General features: G+C 38.1%; 8 protein-coding genes across 8 annotated transcripts; 1 reads left to right on the top strand and 7 right to left on the bottom strand.

Moving 5' to 3' along the window:
* Positions 1-219: 219 nt before the first annotated feature.
* Positions 220-1,517, bottom strand: L201_005388 (uncharacterized protein; the record flags this gene model as incomplete). Its single annotated transcript, XM_066221119.1, has 4 exons — positions 220-668; positions 762-1,062; positions 1,130-1,290; positions 1,397-1,517. 4 exons carry the CDS (start codon positions 1,515-1,517, stop codon positions 220-222), a joined length of 1,032 nt encoding a protein of 343 aa, XP_066077216.1.
* A 681-nt stretch (positions 1,518-2,198) lies between these two features.
* L201_005387 (uncharacterized protein) lies at positions 2,199-2,507 on the bottom strand (the record flags this gene model as incomplete). The annotated part of the gene is made up of 1 exon (XM_066221118.1): positions 2,199-2,507. One exon carries the CDS (start codon positions 2,505-2,507, stop codon positions 2,199-2,201), a length of 309 nt encoding a protein of 102 aa, XP_066077215.1.
* Positions 2,508-3,884: 1,377 nt separating this feature from the next.
* Positions 3,885-4,895, bottom strand: L201_005386 (uncharacterized protein; the record flags this gene model as incomplete). Its single annotated transcript, XM_066221117.1, has 2 exons — positions 3,885-3,969; positions 4,165-4,895. 2 exons carry the CDS (start codon positions 4,893-4,895, stop codon positions 3,885-3,887), a joined length of 816 nt encoding a protein of 271 aa, XP_066077214.1.
* Positions 4,896-6,354: 1,459 nt separating this feature from the next.
* Positions 6,355-7,646, bottom strand: L201_005385 (uncharacterized protein; the record flags this gene model as incomplete). Its single annotated transcript, XM_066221116.1, has 3 exons — positions 6,355-7,016; positions 7,085-7,235; positions 7,539-7,646. The coding sequence occupies 3 exons, from the start codon at positions 7,644-7,646 to the stop codon at positions 6,355-6,357; spliced, it is 921 nt and encodes a 306-aa protein (XP_066077213.1).
* A 1,019-nt stretch (positions 7,647-8,665) lies between these two features.
* Positions 8,666-11,657, bottom strand: L201_005384 (uncharacterized protein; the record flags this gene model as incomplete). The annotated part of the gene is made up of 16 exons (XM_066221115.1): positions 8,666-8,806; positions 8,875-8,940; positions 9,019-9,402; positions 9,489-9,594; positions 9,645-9,704; positions 9,781-10,075; positions 10,150-10,195; positions 10,276-10,320; positions 10,384-10,441; positions 10,515-10,598; positions 10,676-10,791; positions 10,864-10,925; positions 10,991-11,133; positions 11,215-11,243; positions 11,334-11,439; positions 11,530-11,657. 16 exons carry the CDS (start codon positions 11,655-11,657, stop codon positions 8,666-8,668), a joined length of 1,869 nt encoding a protein of 622 aa, XP_066077212.1.
* A 2,461-nt stretch (positions 11,658-14,118) lies between these two features.
* Positions 14,119-15,749, bottom strand: L201_005383 (uncharacterized protein; the record flags this gene model as incomplete). Its single annotated transcript, XM_066221114.1, has 8 exons — positions 14,119-14,131; positions 14,206-14,234; positions 14,313-14,373; positions 14,451-14,819; positions 14,884-14,944; positions 15,000-15,024; positions 15,180-15,628; positions 15,680-15,749. The coding sequence occupies 8 exons, from the start codon at positions 15,747-15,749 to the stop codon at positions 14,119-14,121; spliced, it is 1,077 nt and encodes a 358-aa protein (XP_066077211.1).
* Positions 15,750-16,087: 338 nt separating this feature from the next.
* L201_005382 (T-complex protein 1 subunit delta) lies at positions 16,088-18,438 on the top strand (the record flags this gene model as incomplete). Its single annotated transcript, XM_066221113.1, has 10 exons — positions 16,088-16,147; positions 16,216-16,261; positions 16,314-16,366; positions 16,446-16,535; positions 16,587-16,695; positions 16,763-16,905; positions 16,971-17,228; positions 17,323-17,798; positions 17,966-18,200; positions 18,304-18,438. 10 exons carry the CDS (start codon positions 16,088-16,090, stop codon positions 18,436-18,438), a joined length of 1,605 nt encoding a protein of 534 aa, XP_066077210.1.
* Positions 18,439-19,040: 602 nt separating this feature from the next.
* Positions 19,041-20,781, bottom strand: L201_005381 (uncharacterized protein; the record flags this gene model as incomplete). Its single annotated transcript, XM_066221112.1, has 8 exons — positions 19,041-19,055; positions 19,139-19,271; positions 19,377-19,423; positions 19,501-19,531; positions 19,594-19,605; positions 19,736-19,765; positions 19,959-19,975; positions 20,038-20,781. The coding sequence occupies 8 exons, from the start codon at positions 20,779-20,781 to the stop codon at positions 19,041-19,043; spliced, it is 1,029 nt and encodes a 342-aa protein (XP_066077209.1).
* Between the last annotated feature and the right edge of the window lie 1,233 nt (positions 20,782-22,014).

The following is a 22,014-nucleotide window of genomic DNA, read 5'->3' as shown; positions in this document are numbered from 1 at the left end:
TATGTAGAATATTGCTATGTAATCGGATTTTGATTTAAATAAGCGATCCATTTATCAAGGCCGGTTATGGCAAATTAAGGCCAGTACTGGTCAGTACTGGTCAGTACAGTTTGTTGCATCTTTGAGCATGTAACGGAGATGATCTTTTAATTCATTTGGGTATTTTTCAAAAAATACAAAATATTGAAATAGCTATAAATCATGTATTTAACTATATACTTAATCACCACCATTACCATCATTACCAGCATTTGAAGATGCACCAGCATTAGCATTGAGAGTAGGTGAAGGTGGATCATCGAGAAGATAAGTTTCTCGAACAGGAGCAGGTTTATCAAATTGTTTACCTTCCTCTTTGGCTTTTTTCTTCTCTTTTTCCCATTTTACGAAGGCTGATCTCCATCTACTCAAGGCTGCTCCTCTACGATTAGCTTCGGTTTCATCTGTGAATGGATTGGCTCGTTTGAATGTTCCCAGAGCGATAGATGGAAGGGTACGCTCAGCTTGAGGAGTTGAGACTAAAGTTGGTCGAGGTAAAGCAATAGTTTCAATACCATTATCAAAGGCTACTTGTTCATCCATTCTTGAAACTGTTTCAGCTAAGTTATTGATAACGGTGGTAATTTTGAGCTGAATCATGGGCGGAGGGTATTCGATGTTTTGAGACTCTATTTGAAAATGGAACATAAGGTCAGATTGTGTCAAACAAATATGAGAATTAATAGGATGATACGTTAGGAAAGAATGAAGGCAGTACGTACTCCAAATTGTCATATCCTTTAAAAGACCTTTCAAATCTTTGTAGGATTCAGCTACCTCATTGGCCTCTCTGAGTTTACTTTCTTTAGAGACCTCGGTAAGTGAAACACTACATCTCTTTGAACCTCGACAGACACATTCAGCGCAGCTAACGCCGGGCATTTCAGATGCTGTAATGCACCCTACAAAACACTTGCCTCCTGCTGCTGATGCTGAGGCGCAGTTGTTGCACATAGCTGATCCACCTCTTAACACAGAATTCGGAGCAGGGATTTGGTTGTAACCTTGGCGAACAGAGCGATGCTGACGTTTAACATTAAGTTAGTACACATCATAACAGACTTGAAAGTATTGCTTAAGCTAGACTTACTTTAGTGGATTCACCTTCGGGTATGTCCAAGATACCTGTACCAGGTTTCATAGATTGCGGGACTCGAGCAATGGACCAATCCTTGGGTGAATCCTTGGGTGCCGGCCAAAGTCTTAACCTGAAAGGGGCTTCCCCATCCCATGAATAAGGTGCATTGTGTTCTAAATTTAAATCCATTCATCAATATTCAATACATTCAACCGATATCAAGAAGTTGGGCATGTAAGATGATAATGATAAATCAAGGAAGAAGAGAAATGAACTTACCATCGACTTCTTTTGCAAATTCAAAATTTGCAGCGACTTGTCTATTTCGATTACCTGGCCCTACACCACCAGGAGTTGTTGTTATAGGTGTTGATGGATTGGTTCCAGAAGGAGAAGACATTATTGGAGGTGATGACAATAATGGAGCTACAGTAAGCGAGATTAAGGAATGCTATTAGTGTAATTGCCAGAGGATTTTGGACTTGGAAAATTATCTCTCGAAAATGCTCATTTGCAAGGGGTATTTATATCTTTTTTGCTCTAAAAATGCATGTCATGTCTCTACTAACACTTAGGTCGAATACAATAAGGTGTCAAGCAAAAGTTTGAAGTGTCTGAAGATGACAAAAGGAAATATAGATATCTCTGAAAGCTTTTTGTCAGTCCTGCTTGTTGTTTTTTCCCATCAGTGTTTCACCAACAATACCACCCACAAGCAACACATTGTTCTTTTCTTCAACAATAAAATCGCAACAATAAAGCCGTAAAGTTTTTGGAAAGAACAATGGAAGGATGTGTACAGGATCAAAGTACGTTTATGTTGAATGATGATGATAAAGGACCACCTTTCAACTTCATAATGATCCTTGTTTGCCGTTCGGACTTCATTCAACCAACTACAATAGAAAGGGACCATTATTCTCAAACCAAACGTATCGGAAAGCACGGCAGTTTCAAATACAATAACATTCTCTATTACATTCTTGATTCGGCGTTAACGGGGCGCAACAAAACCACACTAGTGCATAATACATCAATATAATACAATACAACAAAAAATGTCAATATAAGAATTCTCTCGTTATATCAAATCCCATTCTTTTTCTCCTAATTGTTTGATCATTGAAATCAATTTGTTAAGTGATAAATTGTCTTTTTGTCTCAATGTTTCAACCTTACTAGCTGCTTGTTGTTCTGTAATACCTTGTACTAATGCAATATGTTTTACGGATTCTAGGATTTTTTTTCGACCATCATAAAATTTCCTCTCAGAATCATTCACAAATATATGCTTCGAGCCCTCATACATCAATCGCATTGATGGCTGCCCATTCAAACCAACAGTATACTCTCTCCATAAATCGGTAACACTTTTTACACTCCTTGACATGGTGAAAGTGTCACGATGATCTAAGACGCCTTCGGTGTAGAATGTCAATTCATACAACGGGACTGCCAGAACAGGCGAGAAGTAACGGAGATAGTTAAAGTGTGACCGATATCGTTGAGGCTTGAACGATATCGTCGAGAAGGAAAACGAGATACTCAGCTTTGGTGGACTTTAGAAGGGACAATAGGCGTTGTAGCTTCTAAGAGATACCGAAGTGCGAATGATATCGTTTGTACCAATAATAGTATTTAGAGACAACAATAGAAAATTCATAGGGGGACTAGAAGATAGTATACAGAATGAGTGATGTATATATATATTACTAGATCCTAATGTCGTGAAGAAGTAGAAGTTGAACCAACGATACCTTCTATCATCCAACTATATCTCTAACGCGTGAACGATATCTTTGATAACTTAAAGATATCGGCAAACGGGACCAATATTCTATATTACGTAACTACCATCATTGTCATTTGGCGAAGGCCGACATGACAGAAAGGTTCAACTATACTTGTAGTAGGGAGGGGTAATACATTTAGCGGTGGGCTAGTTAGGTTATTAATGGGTGGATTAGAAATAGTATTTATTGGCAGGTGATCTGGATTAATCATAGGTGGAATAATAATGGTACGTGGTTGTGCCAGTGCTTGACTGATATCAGCAAGAATGCCTTGTGTTGTTGTTCCCTTCTCATTTGTCTCCACTACATTTCGTTTAATTGTTTTCATCTCATGTAAAGTGAGGTTGTATGATCGGGTGTAGAATTGGTTGAACTGCTCGATAGTAAAACATAAATCAGGGAGTACTGTTTGTAGCTGATGCGGGATATTGTTGACACGTATGGATGCTTGATGTAATGCTCTTTGCTCAAATTGGAGATATTCAGGATCGGAAAAGAGTTCATGTTCCCAAAGAAAGTGCTTCGCATACCTAAGTCTCCAATGGACCACATCCTGTAGAAAGGTTATTCTTAATTTCTTCAGTAGTTCTAAAAACGCCTTTGCTGCTAAATCAGGATGTTCTGGTTTGGGTTTATTCCTCTTGCGCTTGGATGGAGATTCAATAATTCGTAATTTGAGGTGTTCCATCCTATCCACATGATCAATATATATCTACTTTACACTCCATAGGCGTATCAATAACTCACCATTTCTCAACATCCGGAAACACTTTCTGTTGCAACGAACTGGGAACGTCCACTGCCCTAGCAAGGAAGAAGCGTCCCCCATCACGGTGAAACCCAGCAACACATCTGATGGATTGACGGGCTAGATTACTGAGATAAGTTGTCTCCATCACACCAGTTGCCCAGCCACCAGCCCGCTTAATATCATCTACCTGTGCACCACCTAATTCAGCTAGCCTTGAACCAAATCAACGATTTTCATGTGTAACTTTTGAAGTATAGACCTCAGCATGTTCAAATGCCTCTTTGACAGCTGCAGATGAGGTAGCATAACTGATTGATTTGGTACGATCAGTCTTAGACGAGATAAGGGGCAGGTCATACCAATAGCTACGATCCTGGAAATTTGGGAATGAATTTTCACTGTTAGGACAGTGCACGGTGGAGATTTGGAACCTATGGGATATTGATGGGAATGTGTAATACCGTCAGCATTGTTCTCTCTTTAAACATCAAATACGGACTGACCTTGCAAAAAGGTATGCAGCTAAGGTAAAAACAGGACAAGCAAAGACATCCTTAGCACGCATGAATGCCGAGTACTTCACCAAGCCTTTTGTGTTTGTTTTGCCTTGCTGTAAAAGCGCAATTACAGCGAAACATGGTGTAGCGCCCTCATCGTCTGGAAGATCTTCACTACCAAGGTCTGAAAGAGCCAAGTTAAGCTGATTGTCTGATCTTAACAAGCCATAAAGACCAAAACTATGAGCTGTCATATCTCGTAAGCCTTCTTCATTATTACGTAGGAAGTACCAGTCGTATGTTTTGGTTACTTGTTCTCTAGTTTTGTAACCGTCAAAAAGAGTATTAACACCTTTATCTTGATAAGTCATTTTACGTCGATCTACTGTCATTTTCTGTAACACAGCAAGTAACGCTTTAACAGATCCACTCCGAGGATGTTTGCTAATATTCCTGCCCTCTGCAACTTGATCGTTCCACAGCGCTATTACTGCCGATATGTACATGTCCACAGAGGAATAGGATTGTTTACAATCTTGAAGTCGCCGGATTCCCTCTTCTATACGCTTCTGCTGAAGTTGCTCTGGGGTCATAACAGGGCCTGAGAGATAGTTGGGAGCGTGGAACACAAGAGCCTCTGCTACCACATTGTCCACCGCTTGAAAATCCGCAGCTCCCAGGGTTGCTGTATCTTTAAGCTCTACATTGTCTTCATGGTCTTCCATGTCCAGCTGCATCTCATTTACTGCATCTTGGGAGGTGTTTCCGTGGCAAACCTGATCCTCTTGTTCTTTATATTCTCATTTGGTCGAGTAAGAACGTAGTCCCAAAGGAACAGAAGGAGGTTTTGTGGGGTCACGCTAAAAGTTAACAATCAGCGATCGAAAGGAGGGGAACCATGTGCTATACAACGCTAGCCAATACCGGTGATGCCCAGTACTGGCCTTCACCGGTCTACTCACAGATCTGTCATACTCTTTGATTTACACCATTCTCGCCATTTTGCCTGTCTGCTATCATAGTTTTTTCTAGTATTGGATGGTCGATGATGATTATGAACCGTATCGACGGTTTCAATGGCCTCTCTGGCGGCAGGGCCAACAACCACATTTATTGTCGCAGTGTTAGGGTTGGAGAATGGTGTTCGTGGCATTGGTGCGTGTGTTGATACACATATGATGCTTGTATGTATGTTAGAATGAGTGTTATGGGTAAATATTGGTAAAAACAATGTCGATACAAATCAATTATAACAACAGTGGATGCATCAAAATAGTAAGGCACAAATCTAATGTTCTCATATGGTCTTAGGCGGGCCAAAAATGCTTGTACTGGCCTTTGGCGGCCTAAAAATGCTTGTACTGGCCATATGCATTTTGGTATAAATATCGTATAAATACGGTATATGTTTACTTATACCAGCTGTACACATAGAAACCAGAAATTTTTAGCGCGAATTTGGTTCCGCTAGAATCCGGATTTGGACGCAGAATTTGGATCCGTGATGGGGATAAGACAAGTTGGCCAAGAGATTTTGACAAGATTTCCAAAGGAACGAAGATTACTTGTAACGCTCCAACATTTTTAGCAGTGCGTTACTTTCCATCAAATCCACACAACACACACAATAAAAAAACGCAAAGCCACCATCAACCATCAATCAACTAAATGTTGTGTTCTGAGAAAACGTTTTCAGAGAATTGATGGTTGTAGCCGCTTCTTCGTGTGTGTATTTGATCTTAATCACCGCGGAAAAGATATACCGTTCTGCAGCATACGCTGTTTCAGACAAAATGCTAGCAGGATATTCTGTCTAATCGGTACCGAGACTTACAAGAGGAAAAGAAAGAAGCTATGAGATAGGTTTTAGAAGCCGTGTTCCGTAGTTACCATCAAGGGCGATATAATTGAGTCATAGGAAATACGATAGAAATGCACAGATCAGGTGGGTTCCGTCCCATGGTGAGCACAGCACTTTGGACGATCTTGAAAGATATACCGGATGGAATTCCATAATCCCATTGAATTGTCTGGGTTGAAATGAGACTGCAATATATCATGCATACGGTTCCAACTTCACACATACTTATTCTTATCATCTATCGAATCCACCTCACAACGGAAACACCAACTTGTGCAAAATTATTCACTAGGAATTTGGGTGCCAATTTTGGTTTGGGTATCAGTCTTGATCACCTAATTTTTGAATTGATCAAAATAATGACCGGTTTCTAAATCTTCTAAGAAACCAATTTCTTTAGGTTCCCAACCTGTGATTTTCTTTGTATATTCAATTGAAGGATTAACTTCAAGACTTGCAAAGTAAGTTAAAGTACCGAAATAATCTTTAATTTCTTGTTCATCTGTTAAACTTTTTAATGGAATATTTAATTTTTTGGCAATTACATTTTGTATTTCTTTAAATTCAACACCATTTCTATTTTTTTCAGCTGAATGTAGAATAATGTTTTCGCCGGAAGGTAATTCATTGTTTTTTGATTTTTCAATAGCGATTCTGTATAGTCTTGCTGCATCTTTTACATGTACACCTGACCAATGATTTTCACCTTTTCCTACATATGCCGCATATCCTTTTGATTTAGCAATTTTAATAAAGAAACTAATTAGTCCATGATCTCCATCACCATGTACATTGGGACTTAATCTAATCATAATTGTTTTTACACCTTTAGATGTATATTCAGATGCAACATTTTCAGCTTCTTGTCTAGGTCCTTTAGAAGCTTTATCACTTTCTAATTGATCACCGTTTAGTCCCGTAATTCCAGATGTACCAACGAATACCTTGTTTGTACCTTCCAAAGCTGAGCACATACTTCTGATGGCAGCGAAATCAACTAAGAATCAATCAAAGTCATCGTCAGTATTCGGAAGCTGCGGTTGAATAAGCAATAGGTCCACCCACTTTGGGCAGATTTACCTCCGTAAATAGAGAAATCATGGATATAAGCCAAATGAACGACAGCATCGGCTTCTTTAGCTGAATTGTAGAGGATATCATTGTCTTCAAGGGTACCTCGTACAACGTTACCACCTTGAGCTTCGATCCGAGGGGCCTTGGAAAATCAAAACAACTTTGTCAGCATGTCACGGTTGTGAACCGGAAGTTGGCACCAAACTTGTCGACAAGCCTATATAACCGGTTCTAGAAGCAGTTGTCGAGCTTCTAGTAATTGCTACCTTTTGCCTTAGTGGTTAATGTGAGTACCAGTGTGTCTGGGTTCCACCTGAATTGGCCGGTTACAGTTCAGCGTTGCGACACAGCACAAGTTGCCAAACCTATCACGTCGTGTAAACTGTGCTTTTTTGGTAGAATACGGATCGATGACTATGAAGGAAGGATAGTCGGCTATACTTACAGCTTCATCTGATCTGGCAAGGGCTGTAATTTCATAGCCACCTTGAATGAATTCAGGTAAGACATGTCGTCCTACCCAGCCTGAAGCACCAGTCATGAATACTTTCATATTGTTGTATTTGTTTAGAAATTGAAGTAAGTTGAAGAGATTATGAAGTCCAACTTTACTGAGGTATCGTTAGTGTTGCTGTTGTTGTAAGAAAAGGGAAAATCAAGTGGAGACCAAGTTAGTATTTATACCTTTATCAGCATGTCAAGTTGATCAAACTCAGTAAGTATCTGTGAAGACGTACTTCGCCGAGCTTCGGACTTGTTTCATGTATTAGTACATTCTCATCATCGTGTTATTGGACGCTACCTTCCATATATCCAGACTTATGCTAAAATATGCAACCTTGAAATGAAGTTGATTATTGACCAAAAGAATTGATCAGAATCACCGAACCCAACTTTGCTTTTCGGATCCGAAAAGGGTACAAAACGATTTAGTACGAGTACTGTATGGTGGTATCAGGTAATAACGCCCGAAGAAATGACATAATCGTTGGTGGATTTTAAAAGGATCTCCGCTTTGAAAGTTATCCGGAGCTACTACTAGATCGATGAATGAGCGAGGGATTCGACTTTATGATTAATCTGGTATCTATCCAATCTATTTCCTACGTTCTGCATCAGTAAGAATAGGAAATACGTCTTCATCTCGGCAATGAAAGGATGACAATCAAACGAAAGAAATCAAAAGTGACTTTGTAACCTTTGTCAATTCTCGAGTCTGCCCTGGATCGATGAGGACATGTGAGCTTACGCTACCCATCAAAAACCAACAAAGATTCTTCGGTTTGGGTTTACCATCAAGCCGTTTATACGCGATACTGCTAAGCTTCCGGCATTATCAGTCTAGACAGTATTCAAGAAGTAGATGCATACAGACGGTGAGGTCAAGAATAGGAAAACAGAATATATGCTATCGTATGTATGTTTGTGAACGTCCTTGTTGCTCTGAGAATCATCGTCCTTTATTTTGTATCTATCAAGAAAAACTACCACTATATATTGTCCATTACTTTCATACCTATATCCACTATACTATATACTAAGCTACGAAATGATAAGATGGTTGAAAGGAATTCATACATCTTTCAGACCTCTTCGATGTATGATCTTGTTTTTGACTTCTTTGAGTGATTCAAGATGCCTAGTTCGTCCGGTAGCAGGAGGGAGTGATCTTTTTGCAGGTCCTTCTTCGTGGATGTTTTGACCAGCACACAGCTATGTGAGAAGAAACAATATCAGTCAGCCGTCACGTATCCTCAATGGAAGAGTTATGTTACACTTACACCTAACCATTTATCAGGTTGTTCACATTTTCGCACTTCATCAGGTCTAACAATGACTGCTGCTAACTATCATATCCGTAAATAGGTTTATCAGCGCTGTTCATTTAAAGGACTATTCGGAAAGTAGGAACGTCGGTTACTTACTTTACCAACAGCTAAATGCCAACCAATATGACAGTGTAACGCCCATACACCAGGATTGTCAGTTCTAATTCTGATGATAGCGTATGAATCACCAGGGATGAAGATAGTATCTCTTCTTAAAGGATTCTTAACACTTAGATCCATATTCATTGCTTGTTCAACTGTTAGAGCGCCATTTCCTCTCTTGATCAATTGGAAATCATTACCATGTAAATGATATGGATGATCAATACCGAAATCTAAATTGTTTAAAATCAAATCAACATATCCATCAACATCAAATGTAACTGTTGCTATATTTTTCGATGTATAATTTCCAGTATTGATGACAGTAGGTAAAATCGGATTCCAGATCTGGTTTTGGAATGATACATCGTTGAATGCCTTATGTGCCAGGTAGAGGTTAAATATAGTCAGCATTCTTTTTAAATACCTACGGATTCCATATTACAATATCAAAAGCAACTCACAAATCCAGTGACATTTGCCCCTGTCATTCCAGCAAAAGTTCCAAATTTACTGGATAAAACTCGGACCTGGGATGATTTTGCAGCGGCATCAAGAGGAATTCGAGGACTATCGCGATTCATTAGCCCTTATTCTTTCAAGCTAGTATGTAAACCCACCTTAATGTATGTGAATCATCCAAATCTCGACAAGGAGAATCATAAGCGGCAAGATCATCCCTATATTATGCTGATCAACAAAATTATTGCTTCTTTCCGCAATCCATTTGCGTAAGGGACATTTTGATTAACTTACCAAGCCTTAGAGTCCGGTAATTCACCTTTATCATCATATTCTTCATTATCATTTGTATATCTAAAAATAGCTAAACCTTCTTGTCTAACTTTATCCATACAACCAGCAGCGACATTAACTCTTAACCAGAATTTATCGCCTGCTTTACCTTGATTTGAATTAACTATGATTGAATATCTTTGTGCAGGTGCAATTGGAATTTCATGTAATGCTGTTGGTCCATTTATAGCAGTTGTATCTGTTTCTACAACTTCAAATGGATGTTGATCAATTGATACCCTTAACATTGAATGTGCTGATGTATTGATAATTCTAAATCTAGTTTTCTGTTGATTTTTACAGGAACCTCGGCTTCTTTAGGTGGTTTACATAATGCTCCTGATGGGTAATTCGGATCAGAACAATTTGCTTTTCCCTAAACAATAGGTATACCATTCATAATAAGTTACCTGTTCATTGCATCTACATGATTTCGTCAACAAGACATATACTTACAACACCGTTGATCAGGATAGAGTCCCCTCGTGGTGCAGCCGGAGACTGGAACATTAAATCAAGTGGATCAGCCCCCGTCTCTGTTGGATTTATGTTCAACAAACTCACACCCCGGTAACCTTTTTCTGACTTGAGTGCAGCGACAATGTTGGTAGATTGGTCATGCCTGATGTTGTGTTACATTGTAGATGAGCTTTAATGACCTGCGTTCCCGAAATCGATTATCTAGCTTGACTTACATCCAATCGGTAATCATCAATACTCGCTCTTCATCGAAATCTCTACCTCTTTGTATGGGATCATCAGGAGAATGGACGATAAAGCTGTGATGCAACATGTAAATTAGCTTAATTTGCTCCTATCGCCCGAGGGGAAGTTAATTAGCTAGATATCAACTTACGGTCCGGCAAGTCCATCAGCCATAGTATTAGCAAAGTGGGAATGATACCAGTAAGTGCCATATTGTTGAACAATTGGGAATTCATAAGTGAAGCTGCCGCCAGGAGGGATAGGACACTGTGATGGTTTATTGTACATCAGCGTTGATTGTTGAGTTAGAGCCAACCTCTTCGTAGAATCAGAGCTTACTTGAGTAACACCTGGTACACCATCCATGACATTCGAACCATTTTGAGTGAGACCATGCCAATCTATCCTCATTCCAATTAGCATTTCAACTGTGCTTGTGAGGCGAAGTGTACATGAAGTAACTCACGAATGGTTTGAGGAATATCTAAACTGTTCTTCACATGCACTCTAATCGTATCACCTGTATTTGCTTCGATAAGAGGAGCAGGGAATTGACCATTGATGGTGTATATTTGTCTTTCATATCCATCAGGATTGGCTTTGACAGCTCTTCAAATACAGAAACATAGAGAACATACAGTGAGTCAGCCAAGTATCGCATGTGTTCTCAACATATTTGGTGTAACTCACTTGAACTCGAAATTGTATTCTCTAATTTGCTATCAATATTTAAAAATGAATATCAGCAATTTTCAGTATTATTTGGATTTCATGATGCGAATTCACAATTGATAAGCGATCGAACTTACAGGAACATTGGTGATTTTGAAATCAGTTGACAAGATAAGAGTTTTCGTATCCAAAGTGGCAGATAACGAGGGAAGCGGATCATTATTCGCTGATGAGCCAAAGATACTGGATCACCGGGAAGTCAAGATCAGTCAATAAAAATCATGGTTATGATAAGAAAATTCTATAAGCAAATCGATAAAGCATGTCACTTACTCTGAATAAATACCACCAAGGAAATCATCTATAGGGTGTGAACTTGAACTTATATCAGAGGATTGAGATATTACTGCCAAGGGAGAAAGGGAAAGTATCGATATGAATAAGGTATTGAAGTTTCGCATTTCGATAACTGTATATACTGTTTTGAGATACTTTGTAAGGGTTATATTTCTGTTGATTGAATCAAGACGAATTGTTAGTCAATCAGTCATTTTGATAGTACATGGCGATAGTAATTGTGATAGTTTATTGATTTCGCAGATTCAAGGGGAACAATCAAAGACAAAAAAAGACTCTGCTTTACTACTGGAATCCACACAATTGGTTTTTTCGAGTCGAACGCTTCTCTAGTATTTTATGACAAAACACGGTACATCCTTTAATCGATGAAAGACGAAGATGGGAACCCAGCAATCTTCCATGATGAATGTGTTCCAAGTGTATCTGATAATATGACTCAAAACCAGTATAATCTTCTAATTTCCTTTCAAACCATTGCACAGAAGTTCCAAATCAAGAACCATGATGATAATGGTGAAAGGAGGTGGGTGAGAGCGGGTTTCGCATGCATAGCCACGCAGGAGAGAAGAAAAGGTGTACCACTCACATTACTTTGGTATTATAGATGATTGACAAGCCTTGCTATAGATTGGAAAGTTGCCGAAGAGGTGAAGGATGGATCAAAGTCGCAAGGTGATATGTATTATATTGTATTGAATTATACTTGGAAAGAGAGAATAAATGTCCTATAGAATGCTGAAGAAGGATTTCGAAATGGATAATAAGGAATGAAGAAGTATTTTATACTATATTATTGTAAAACCAAAACATGAAAAATATACCCAAAAATCTCCTTTTTGGCTTTTTTCGATTCTGCAAGCTCGATGCTGATGTAAGGAACCTAGTTTCTGGAGATGATAAAGGTAACAGCCCCGGGATACTTCTTTTTCGGAACAAGAACCGAATAGAAAAAAAACCTGGAAGAGGGGTGTTGATATTTCCAAAAATCTTGAAGAGTTTGATCGTACCACCGATATTGATGTTGAGATCTACCACATACACAGCTTTTATGATATCCTCAATTTGTAGTAAACCCCCAGTTGATCGTCAGTCCTTCTTTACTTCTGGGATTTTTGATCTTGATTTAATCTAGGTTCTTGATAAAGGAACTGACTGAATTGTTTGGCTTCTAAGCGAGAATAAACGTTCTTTCAATTATTCACAGCGGTGCGGCAGTTGGACATCGGAAGGTCCAAAGGATATCCTTCAACTTGCTGATCAATTTGTTTGTACTCCAAGAACGATCAAAATCTTGTGAACAAACACCTTTATTGGTACCGATACCGAGAGTAGTTTGATTCAGATGTATTAAAGGCTTGAAGATCAAGTTAGAAGTGAGGGAAGACAAAGTTACTAGATTTTACGGATAGATCGTCGCAGTTTGCGATAGATCCTGTTTGGCTTCGTAATTTGGTTGATTTACAGTATGTCGAATCCTTCTCGAGAGGTGGTTGAAGAGTGTAACAAGCTATTAAAAGGATGAGTATTATATATGACCAAAGAAGGCCTTGGAGGCGATGAGTTGAAGATAATAAGATCCACAAAAGCATAATCGACTGGAATGATGTATAGCGATGAGGCATCTTGAGCTTCTACTGTAGGTAGGTCAGTGTTAGATCAGGTTGCGTGTTATACAATAGTTTCAGGCTAATATTAAGCACAGACCGTTATAAATCTGGTTATTGCTTACAGTTGATCCTGATCCTGAAGATTCTTAGCATCTGATATGCATAAGCCGTTCCATCATTTTAAGGCGATGCCTTTGTCCTTTGCACTATTTTCAATATCACAGGAATAGAACCAAAAGTAAGCAGAAACATGTCACTGAGCATGTGTTTGAGCATGCTTGTGCTAAACAAACAAACAGGTAGAATCCTAACTTACCGATCATTGTTTTATCACGCCCATACCCCATCAAAGTTATATATTGCGGGTGAATAATAATGCTCGCTCACCGAAAGGAAACTCGGTGTAAGATAATGTAGCCTTGAAAGGCGATACACAAAGTGAAAAGCACGGACTGACGTGTGTATCTAGTTGATATGCTGACACGTATTTCGGACGCGTGTGTTTTTGACCTTGTGACTCTGACCTCAGTAAATCAAATGGCTTTTGAAAAAGTTAGAAGGGTTGATGAGATATTTTATTGAGTAAAGTGCCTGTCGTTATTATACTTATCCCCCCAAACGATGAATTCGATGTCTGTTTTAAACATATTTTCCATACATACTTGAATTATTACGTTCATCCTGTTATGAATGCCAACCTGGAGAGACATTATTACTACTTTTACTACATTTCCTTTTAGAGAGATATCGATCGAATGAAAGTGAAAGCTTCATATTGAGGAGGGAGACCTTCATTCCTTTGAACACTTCCCTGATGAATCGAAAGATGAATATGAAGGGATGGACGTGAGGCGAACGAGTCTGAATTTACTGAACACGAAAAAATGGATGGAATATTGGTTGTTTATTACGTTGATCTTACGGGAATTGAAAGTAAATAGAGAACCGAGGGATTTTATGTTTTCCACCTAAATGAAAGGTATTGATGATGTTTAGCTACATTGCATGAAGGAGATACTAAGGTTTCGGTGAAACTACTCACTTGAGGTGTTTTTCGTAAAATTTCAATACCTATTCAACTTTCATCAGCTTGTTTTCCACATATGGTAATCTCGCAAACGATGATATTAGTCTGTCAAGTCGACTCACCTTGTTTGGGCATCTTCTATAAGCTACTTCTGTAGCCACAGCAACTTTTTCACCTCCGACCCTGTTTCAGGATAGATACATCATTAGCATTGTCGTGTTGATCGAGAGAAGCATATAACATCTGTGGAAAAAACTTACATTGTAAGATAGATCACTAATTCATCTTTTGAACTTCTTTCAATAGTATCAACACTTATCACGGTATCTTCCCAATCTGCTACATCTTCATATTTAGCTGTAGAATCAACATGACTTAATTCGAACTCTGGGAATTGATCATCATCGTCTTCTAATTCTAATTCATCTTGTTGTTGTTGTTGTTTAGCTCTTGATTGTTGCTTTTGACTACCTCCTGTAGCACCATTCGTGTGTTTATTGGACTTTGGTACAGGTGTGGAGGATCCGCCTTGAGATGATTGACTCCTTTTCAATGTATCTTTTTTTTGTGATACAGCTTGTTTTGGTTTCGTCGCCCAGTATCTTGCTACAATATCATTTGCGTGTGCTCTAAAAAATATGATGAATCAATATTAGCTCTGAATGTGTCAAAGTGTCAAACTCATCAACTCACACATGATCCTCTGGTTCCCACGTATTATGTTCCGGTCCATAACCTTTCCATGATACCAGATCTATGTTTTACAAGTCAGCTAATACGGATTTCGTCGGGACGTTAGCTGAACTTACATTCGTGTTTTCCAGCTTGTGCACCCTACAATATTGATTGGACAGCATGTGGAGCGAACGCAAGATTAAATATAATACATAATGTACAATCGATATGACCCAGAAAAACGAACGAACGGAAAAACCAAAATCATTTAGCATTATAGTCTGATCCGCGATCGCGGGATTAACAAAACTAACCTTCTTTTGTCTATGATCAACGATAGCTTCGACTTCATATTCACCTTCATCTTCTTCTTCTTCATCATTTTCATCCAACTCTTCTTCATAATCATCAACAACAGGTTCATCAACTTGCATGATTTCTGGATGTAATTCTTTATTTGCTGATTTTGATTTTCTTGTTGACGTTGTTGATTGTTCTTCGTTATCCAACTCTGAATCAATGCTTTGATCTTCTCTTGTTTCGTCGGTTTGGTGATGATTCGCAGACTCGTTTGAGAGTGATACCTCTTCTTCGTCGGTGATGAGGGGATTAGTGTGACCTGACGAGGTAAATGGTAAGAATCTAGTCCAAATTGATAATAATCCGCCTGATTTAGACTGGCATTCCTTAGAAGGCGGATTTATAGATTTTTCGTAATGTTCGTCGATGAATGGAGAAGACACTTTGAATTGTGTTTGTAGCTCTTCGGAAGAAACTATGAACAGATGTTGACCTTTTCAATATAATGCAGGACTAATATGTGGGAAATCAAAATATCTATGAGATTTTGTTGGTAATGTTCTCTCAGAGGCATGCTTGCTCATGTTTGATAGTCTATCTCACCATGCATGCAAAGGGTACTCATAATCTAATACGTGATTATTTAATTTATCAATTTATTGTAATTTATCCCATCAATCGGTATAACTGGTAATAGCTAGACACGCGCGCTTTGATAATATTAATGAGAATCTCGAAGACACGAACAGAACATAGATTATAGGACATCATTAATCTATCATCTAAAACCACAGACCTATTATACTATTTGAAACTTTTTTTGTAGACTTTTCTCAATTCCTACATCTCTATCAGCAACACTTCTTTTCTTCTCAAGCATAACCTACACAAAAGTGAGAAAGAGCAAAATAAAATAGAAAACATGGCTGCTGCTACCGCTTCTGCCCCAGTGGGCATCTCTGATAGCTCCTTCACTGATAAAGTTGGTCAAATTCCTCTCGATAATATCGTGATTGCGTTAGGCTGACATGGATATACTTCATTCGTTAGGGAAAGCCAACAGAAGTCAGGTTATCAAATATGAACGCCGCTAAAGGTAAGCTGATTTATCCTCATGGTCGGGCTTAGCTTACTAAATCATGCTATAGCTGTTGCCGATGCCGTTAGAACAAGTTTGGGACCAAAAGGAATGGACAAGATGGTAAGTTATCCTATCCGAATGTTTGCTTTAGGAAATTGTAGCTCACAAGTCCAATCATATGACTCTTGATTCCGCACAGATTCAAACATCCACTGGAGAAGTAGTGATTACAAATGATGGTGCAACCATTCTTAAACATATGGCTGTTCTCCATCCTGCGGCTCGAATGGTAAGTCAGCTGCCTTAATGGTCAACACGTTAGCTGAGTTGTGGTTCCTAGCTTGTCGAACTTTCCCAAGCACAAGATATTGAAGCAGGAGATGGTACAACCAGTGTTGTTGTATTAGCTGGAAGTTTGTTATCTGCTGCTGAAAAACTCCTTAACCAAGGTGAGTGTCTGTAAAGCGTCGCTGTTCACAACGTAGATATCATACTAACAAAACTGGTGTTTATCAGGTATCCATCCTACTACTGTCGCTCAATCATTCCAAAAAGCCGCTGCCAAATCTGTAGAGTTCTTAGAGGAAATGAGTATCCCTGTAGACTTGAACGATAGAGAAAGTTTGTTGAAAGCTGCTAGTACAAGTTTGAATTCTAAAGTGAGCTTCTGAGCTGAAAAGTTGGTACGCTCGACAGCAGAAAGCTCATTACTTGCATCTTTTAGATCGTCTCACAATACTCTTCCACTCTCGCTCCTATCGCCGTATCAGCTGTAACTAGACTTGTCTCCTCATCATCACAAAACGTCGATTTAAGAGATATTAGAATAGTTAAAAAAGTTGGTGGTACAATCGAAGATACAGAATTAGTTGAAGGTTTAGCTTTAAATCAAATTGCTATGAGTAATGCAGGTGGTCCAACAAGAATGGAAAAAGCTAAAATTGGTTTGATTCAATTCCAATTGAGTAGTCCAAAACCTGATGTGAGTGTAAAGTGTTGAAATGAAGGGAGATAGGGAGATAGGGAGATAGATGACGTCGAGACAATGCTAATGTTTTTATTTCGTTATTTTATAGATGGACAATCAAATTGTTGTTAACGATTATCGACAAATGGATAAAATATTAAAAGAAGAAAGACAATACTTATTAAATTTATGTAAAAAAATCAAAAAAACAGGATGTAATGTTTTATTAATTCAAAAATCAATTTTAAGAGATGCTGTAACAGATTTATCATTACATTTTTTAGCCAAATTAAAAATTTTAGTTATAAAAGATATTGAAAGGGATGAAATTGATTTCATTTCAAAATCAACTGGAACAAAACCTGTTGCAGATATTGATTCTTTTACAGAAGATAAATTAGGTTATGCAGATTTAGTTGAAGAATTTCAACAATCAGGTTCAAAAACGGTTAAAATTACTGGTGTTAAAAATCCAGGTAAAACTGTTTCTGTTGTTTGTACAGGTGCAAATGAATTAGTTTTAGAAGAATCTGAAAGATCTTTACATGATGCTTTATGTGTTGTTAGATGTTTAGTTAAAAAAAGGTGAGTCAAAACACATGTTCCCTTTCCTTTTTTCACCAACCCAAAAACTTTCTCCTTCTGTTATAAATACATAAAGAAGGATATAAATGGATTTTTTTCCCCTATCATTCTTCCAAAAACATATATACTAATTAACATTCTTCTTTTTGATTATCCTCCTCTCTCAGAGCCCTTATTGCAGGTGGTGGTGCACCAGAAATTAATGTATCAAGATTATTAACAGAATATTCAAATACATTAAAAGGAAAAGAAGCATATTGTTTCCAATCTTTTGCTGAAGCTTTAGAAATCATTCCAACAACTTTAGCTGAAAATGCAGGTTTAAATCCAATTAAAATTGTAACAGAATTAAGAAATAAACATTCTTTAGGTGATAAAACTGCTGGTATTAATGTTAAAAAAGTGAGTTGTACTTGCTCTGCTTCCTTGTCGTATCTGTAACAAATCCGACCAATATGCTTCGAAAACTTGACTGACTGGTTTTTCTATTTCTCTGACTTTATAGGGTATCATCTCAAATATTTTGGAAGAGAATGTCGTCCAACCTTTATTAGTTTCAACAAGTGCTTTAGAATTAGCTGCTGAAACTGTTGCTTTAATCTTAAGAATCGATGATATTCAAGTAAGTCTTTTTACATGATCCGTCAACTCCATTCATTGTATTCTTTCCATTTGACACTACGCTGATAATGTTATTTCATTCTTTCAGTTCACTCGATAAGCTTCAAACAAAATACATAGATAAAATGCATGGCTGTATTTACTTTTATTACGGATGCATAATATGATCACACGTTTCTTGCTTGAATCTGCATTAGTCAGCAATCATAATTAAAATTAGTTGACCTAGGAAACTACAGTATTACAATGTCCATGATCTCTTTTCTGTTCAAATTAATATTGCATTACTATGCTACCCCATAAGATGTCATGTGATCATGCGGAAGAAGGATTATACAAAATGCATAAGTTGTTCCCCTTTTATGTGTTATCTAACAAAACCTATTTAACGCAGAAAATAGCGAAGACGAAAAAAAAGGAAGACTATAATACAATTTCAAAATATTCGGAAGAAACTAATCTTTCATTATTTGTGGAACGATCCTCATTTTCCTATATTTCCTGTGATCCATGATTGGTACGATTAAATATGGATCAATTAAGATGAGTATGAGAAAATATGATAGATATGTCGGATGCGTCGGTTTTCAAGTAGGACTTTCTGGCTCCTGGTCGTTTGCTCTAAGCGTACCAACTCTGTAAGACGGACCATGTAATTAGCAATCATTCCTGTCAAGCATACAAGACAATGCTAATTGATAAAGTCAAAAAGTACCTACGTTATATGGCATACCTCTGCCATACATCATTACTTGACTACCTGGCATCTGGTTGATACCCATACCACCACCCATCATTGCCATACCTTGACCGTAGTTGTCTGGAGCAGATTGTCGATATGCGTGTTCAAGTCTGCGATGTCAATATGATGAGATGAAAAGGTATATAAAATCGTTCAACTTTGTCAGTCGCCATGCTCTTCTGTTATTTGTTTCATTTGTAGGAATAACAGCTCACCGATGAGCATCTGGGAAATCATCTACGAAATTTGCAGCTGGAGGCGCCTATGATTAGATAGATCGAAAGGTTGATCAGTCCATGTTTTTTGGGTTGAAAATGAAGAGGAGCAACCTGAACATACACCGTATTGTCCCATCATCGGATCCACCATTCTGCAGAGATAACAAGTAATCAGCTATCAACAAAACGATCAAAGACACAGCTAAAGACATACCCCGGATAACCACTATAAAAATTGTACAAGCGAATGTGGAAGCTATTTGTCAGTGCTCCTTTATTACAACTGATATAATAAAGTATCGTCCTTCGAATCTCTCTTCTACCCAACCATATTTTCTGTATGCGTAGAAACTTACTTGTATCCACCGTATCCACCGTACATACTACTGCTTAGGGATATTAGGATCGAGTTCTCATGAATAGCAAACGGATACCAGAACAATCAAAGCAAGGCAAATTCACAAAGAGGCAATCAAGACATGGCACGAGAAGGAAAGTAGTGTAGCGAACCAAATAATGCCAGAGAGAGAAAACAGCGAAACAAAAGAAAATAGAGTAACAAAGAAAATTCAAGCTCACCCTCCGTATCTTGGCATCTATTGAAGAATTTTATGACATATCAGCTTGAGAACTTGTTGAACCTATTAAGACAACTTACACCATAACCCATCATACCCATTCCACCGCCCAGTCCATAACCCATTCCACCCATACCACCCATACCCATAGGACCCATACCTCCCATACCAGGATACATACCCATTCCCATACCGCCCATACCACCGTAGCCCATCATTGGATTACCGTAAAAAGCCTGATTTTGTAAACATTTATGTTGATGTCGATAATCGTCATCGAACAATAATCGAAGTCCATGCAATATTTTTGATTTTCGGTATGGATAAGGATATGGTTGTTGGGTTTGCATTTGATATTGCGGTTGTGTTTGGTATTGTGGTTGTGTTTGGAGTTGCGGTTGTAGTGGTTGTGTTTCAAGTATTGGTTGTGAGGGTTGTTGATGTTGTGATTGAGGTATCGATTGCGGTTGTGAGTATGTTTGAGGTTGAGGTTGAGGTTGTGTTTGAGATTGGGCATCGTTTGAGTAGGATTGCATAATCGTTTTTGTTTTCGTTTTTGATTTGGTATCAAATGGTATATCATCAATTTGATAATAATCGTTCCAATTTAGCGTTGGAAACAAAATATTATGTGTATTATCAGAATCAATAGGTTTATACAAAAGTGAAGAATGATATGGTCGTTTTTTACATCCGGATGGGGGTGGCGATATAGGTCGTTTGATTTTACGTCGATTTTCGATTGCAGGATGTTCATGTTCAGAAATTAGGTTGATACCAGATGGAGGATTAAGAAAACGTACGTTAGTCTTTTCTTGTCTCATATTATTATGACATGTATGTAGTATGTATATCAGGGTTGAAAAGAGAGATAAGGTTAAATGGATGAAAAAGAATGAACTTGAAATTTGGTTACTGACCATTATTGTAATTCCAAAGATATGTATGGAAGTATAGACTTGATCTGTCCCAAGATATCGCTTACTTTGTTGCTGAATATACGTTTACGGTTGAAGTTGATGACGAATGTGAAAGATGATTGTGCGTTATAGTAGATAGAAGCGATATAAATATATATGTGAAAGCTAAAGATAGTTTGAGGGTTGTCAAATCACCTGGACTTGATGTTGCTAATTTATACTCTGGTGTATAGAAAAATTGATTTATTGATGTCGCCGCTCGGTTCTTCGTTTCTGGTTATTGTTGTCACGTTTCGAAGCGATGCCCCGCTTAACTGATTGAATGACTATGATTAATGATTGATGTTTGATGCGATTTTAGTGTGTTTGAGTGTTTGACCTTTTTGTTTTTCACTCCGTGTGTGTGTGTCGAACCCCAAAAGATCTCTCATCAATTATCAATTATGTATTTGATGGTTATCACCGCGGCACCGAATAATGTTGTTGATGGGCGAGTATGTAATCCTTTTGTTGCCAGATGGAGTTTCAGTAATTAACAGTCTAGGTCGTAAGCAAGCTACAAAAGAGGATACCTTACCAGAATTGGAGATTTGAGTAAGGAAATGCGAGCTGTTGTTGTTTCGGGCGAAGAAAGTGGTTAACTGTAAAGTAGCCTGATATATAATTGAAATCATATCAGGTAGTTACAAGTGGTTATGGTTTCTTCGTGATAATGAAGAAGTGATCTCGAATCAGTGTATCAGGAGTGCATATGAAGTAAAAACAGATTTGTCGATATTCTCACCAAGACACAAGCTGCTGAAGCCCCTTCATATCACCTATAAGAGAACAAAGGGAGACAAAAGCGATGATAGAAGCTGCATACGATTGGCATACCATATAAATTTCTTTTGTCTGGTAATATCTCCTCACCTCTCCGTTGTAGTGATGCCGAGTGAGAGTTCTGATGGTAGTTGTGTGTGTGATTGGAAGACTAAAAAGGGGCGAGGGTCCTTTGTGATGTCGTTGGCGCTGTTTCAGTCGTAAGCGCTGTAGCTCCTTATTATATGTACAAGTAGAAATTGGTGTCGCATCCAAAATGAATTGCATATAAATTATGATGTTTTGTGAATTAGGTCTGATAGACAAGCTACACTG

Source organism: Kwoniella dendrophila, chromosome 7 (genome assembly GCF_036810415.1).
Source record: "Kwoniella dendrophila CBS 6074 chromosome 7, complete sequence".
In the NCBI taxonomy this organism is placed as follows: Eukaryota; Fungi; Basidiomycota; class Tremellomycetes; order Tremellales; family Cryptococcaceae; genus Kwoniella; species Kwoniella dendrophila.
Note: the sequence above shows the minus strand (reverse complement) of the source record. Positions and strands in the feature narration are given on the sequence as shown.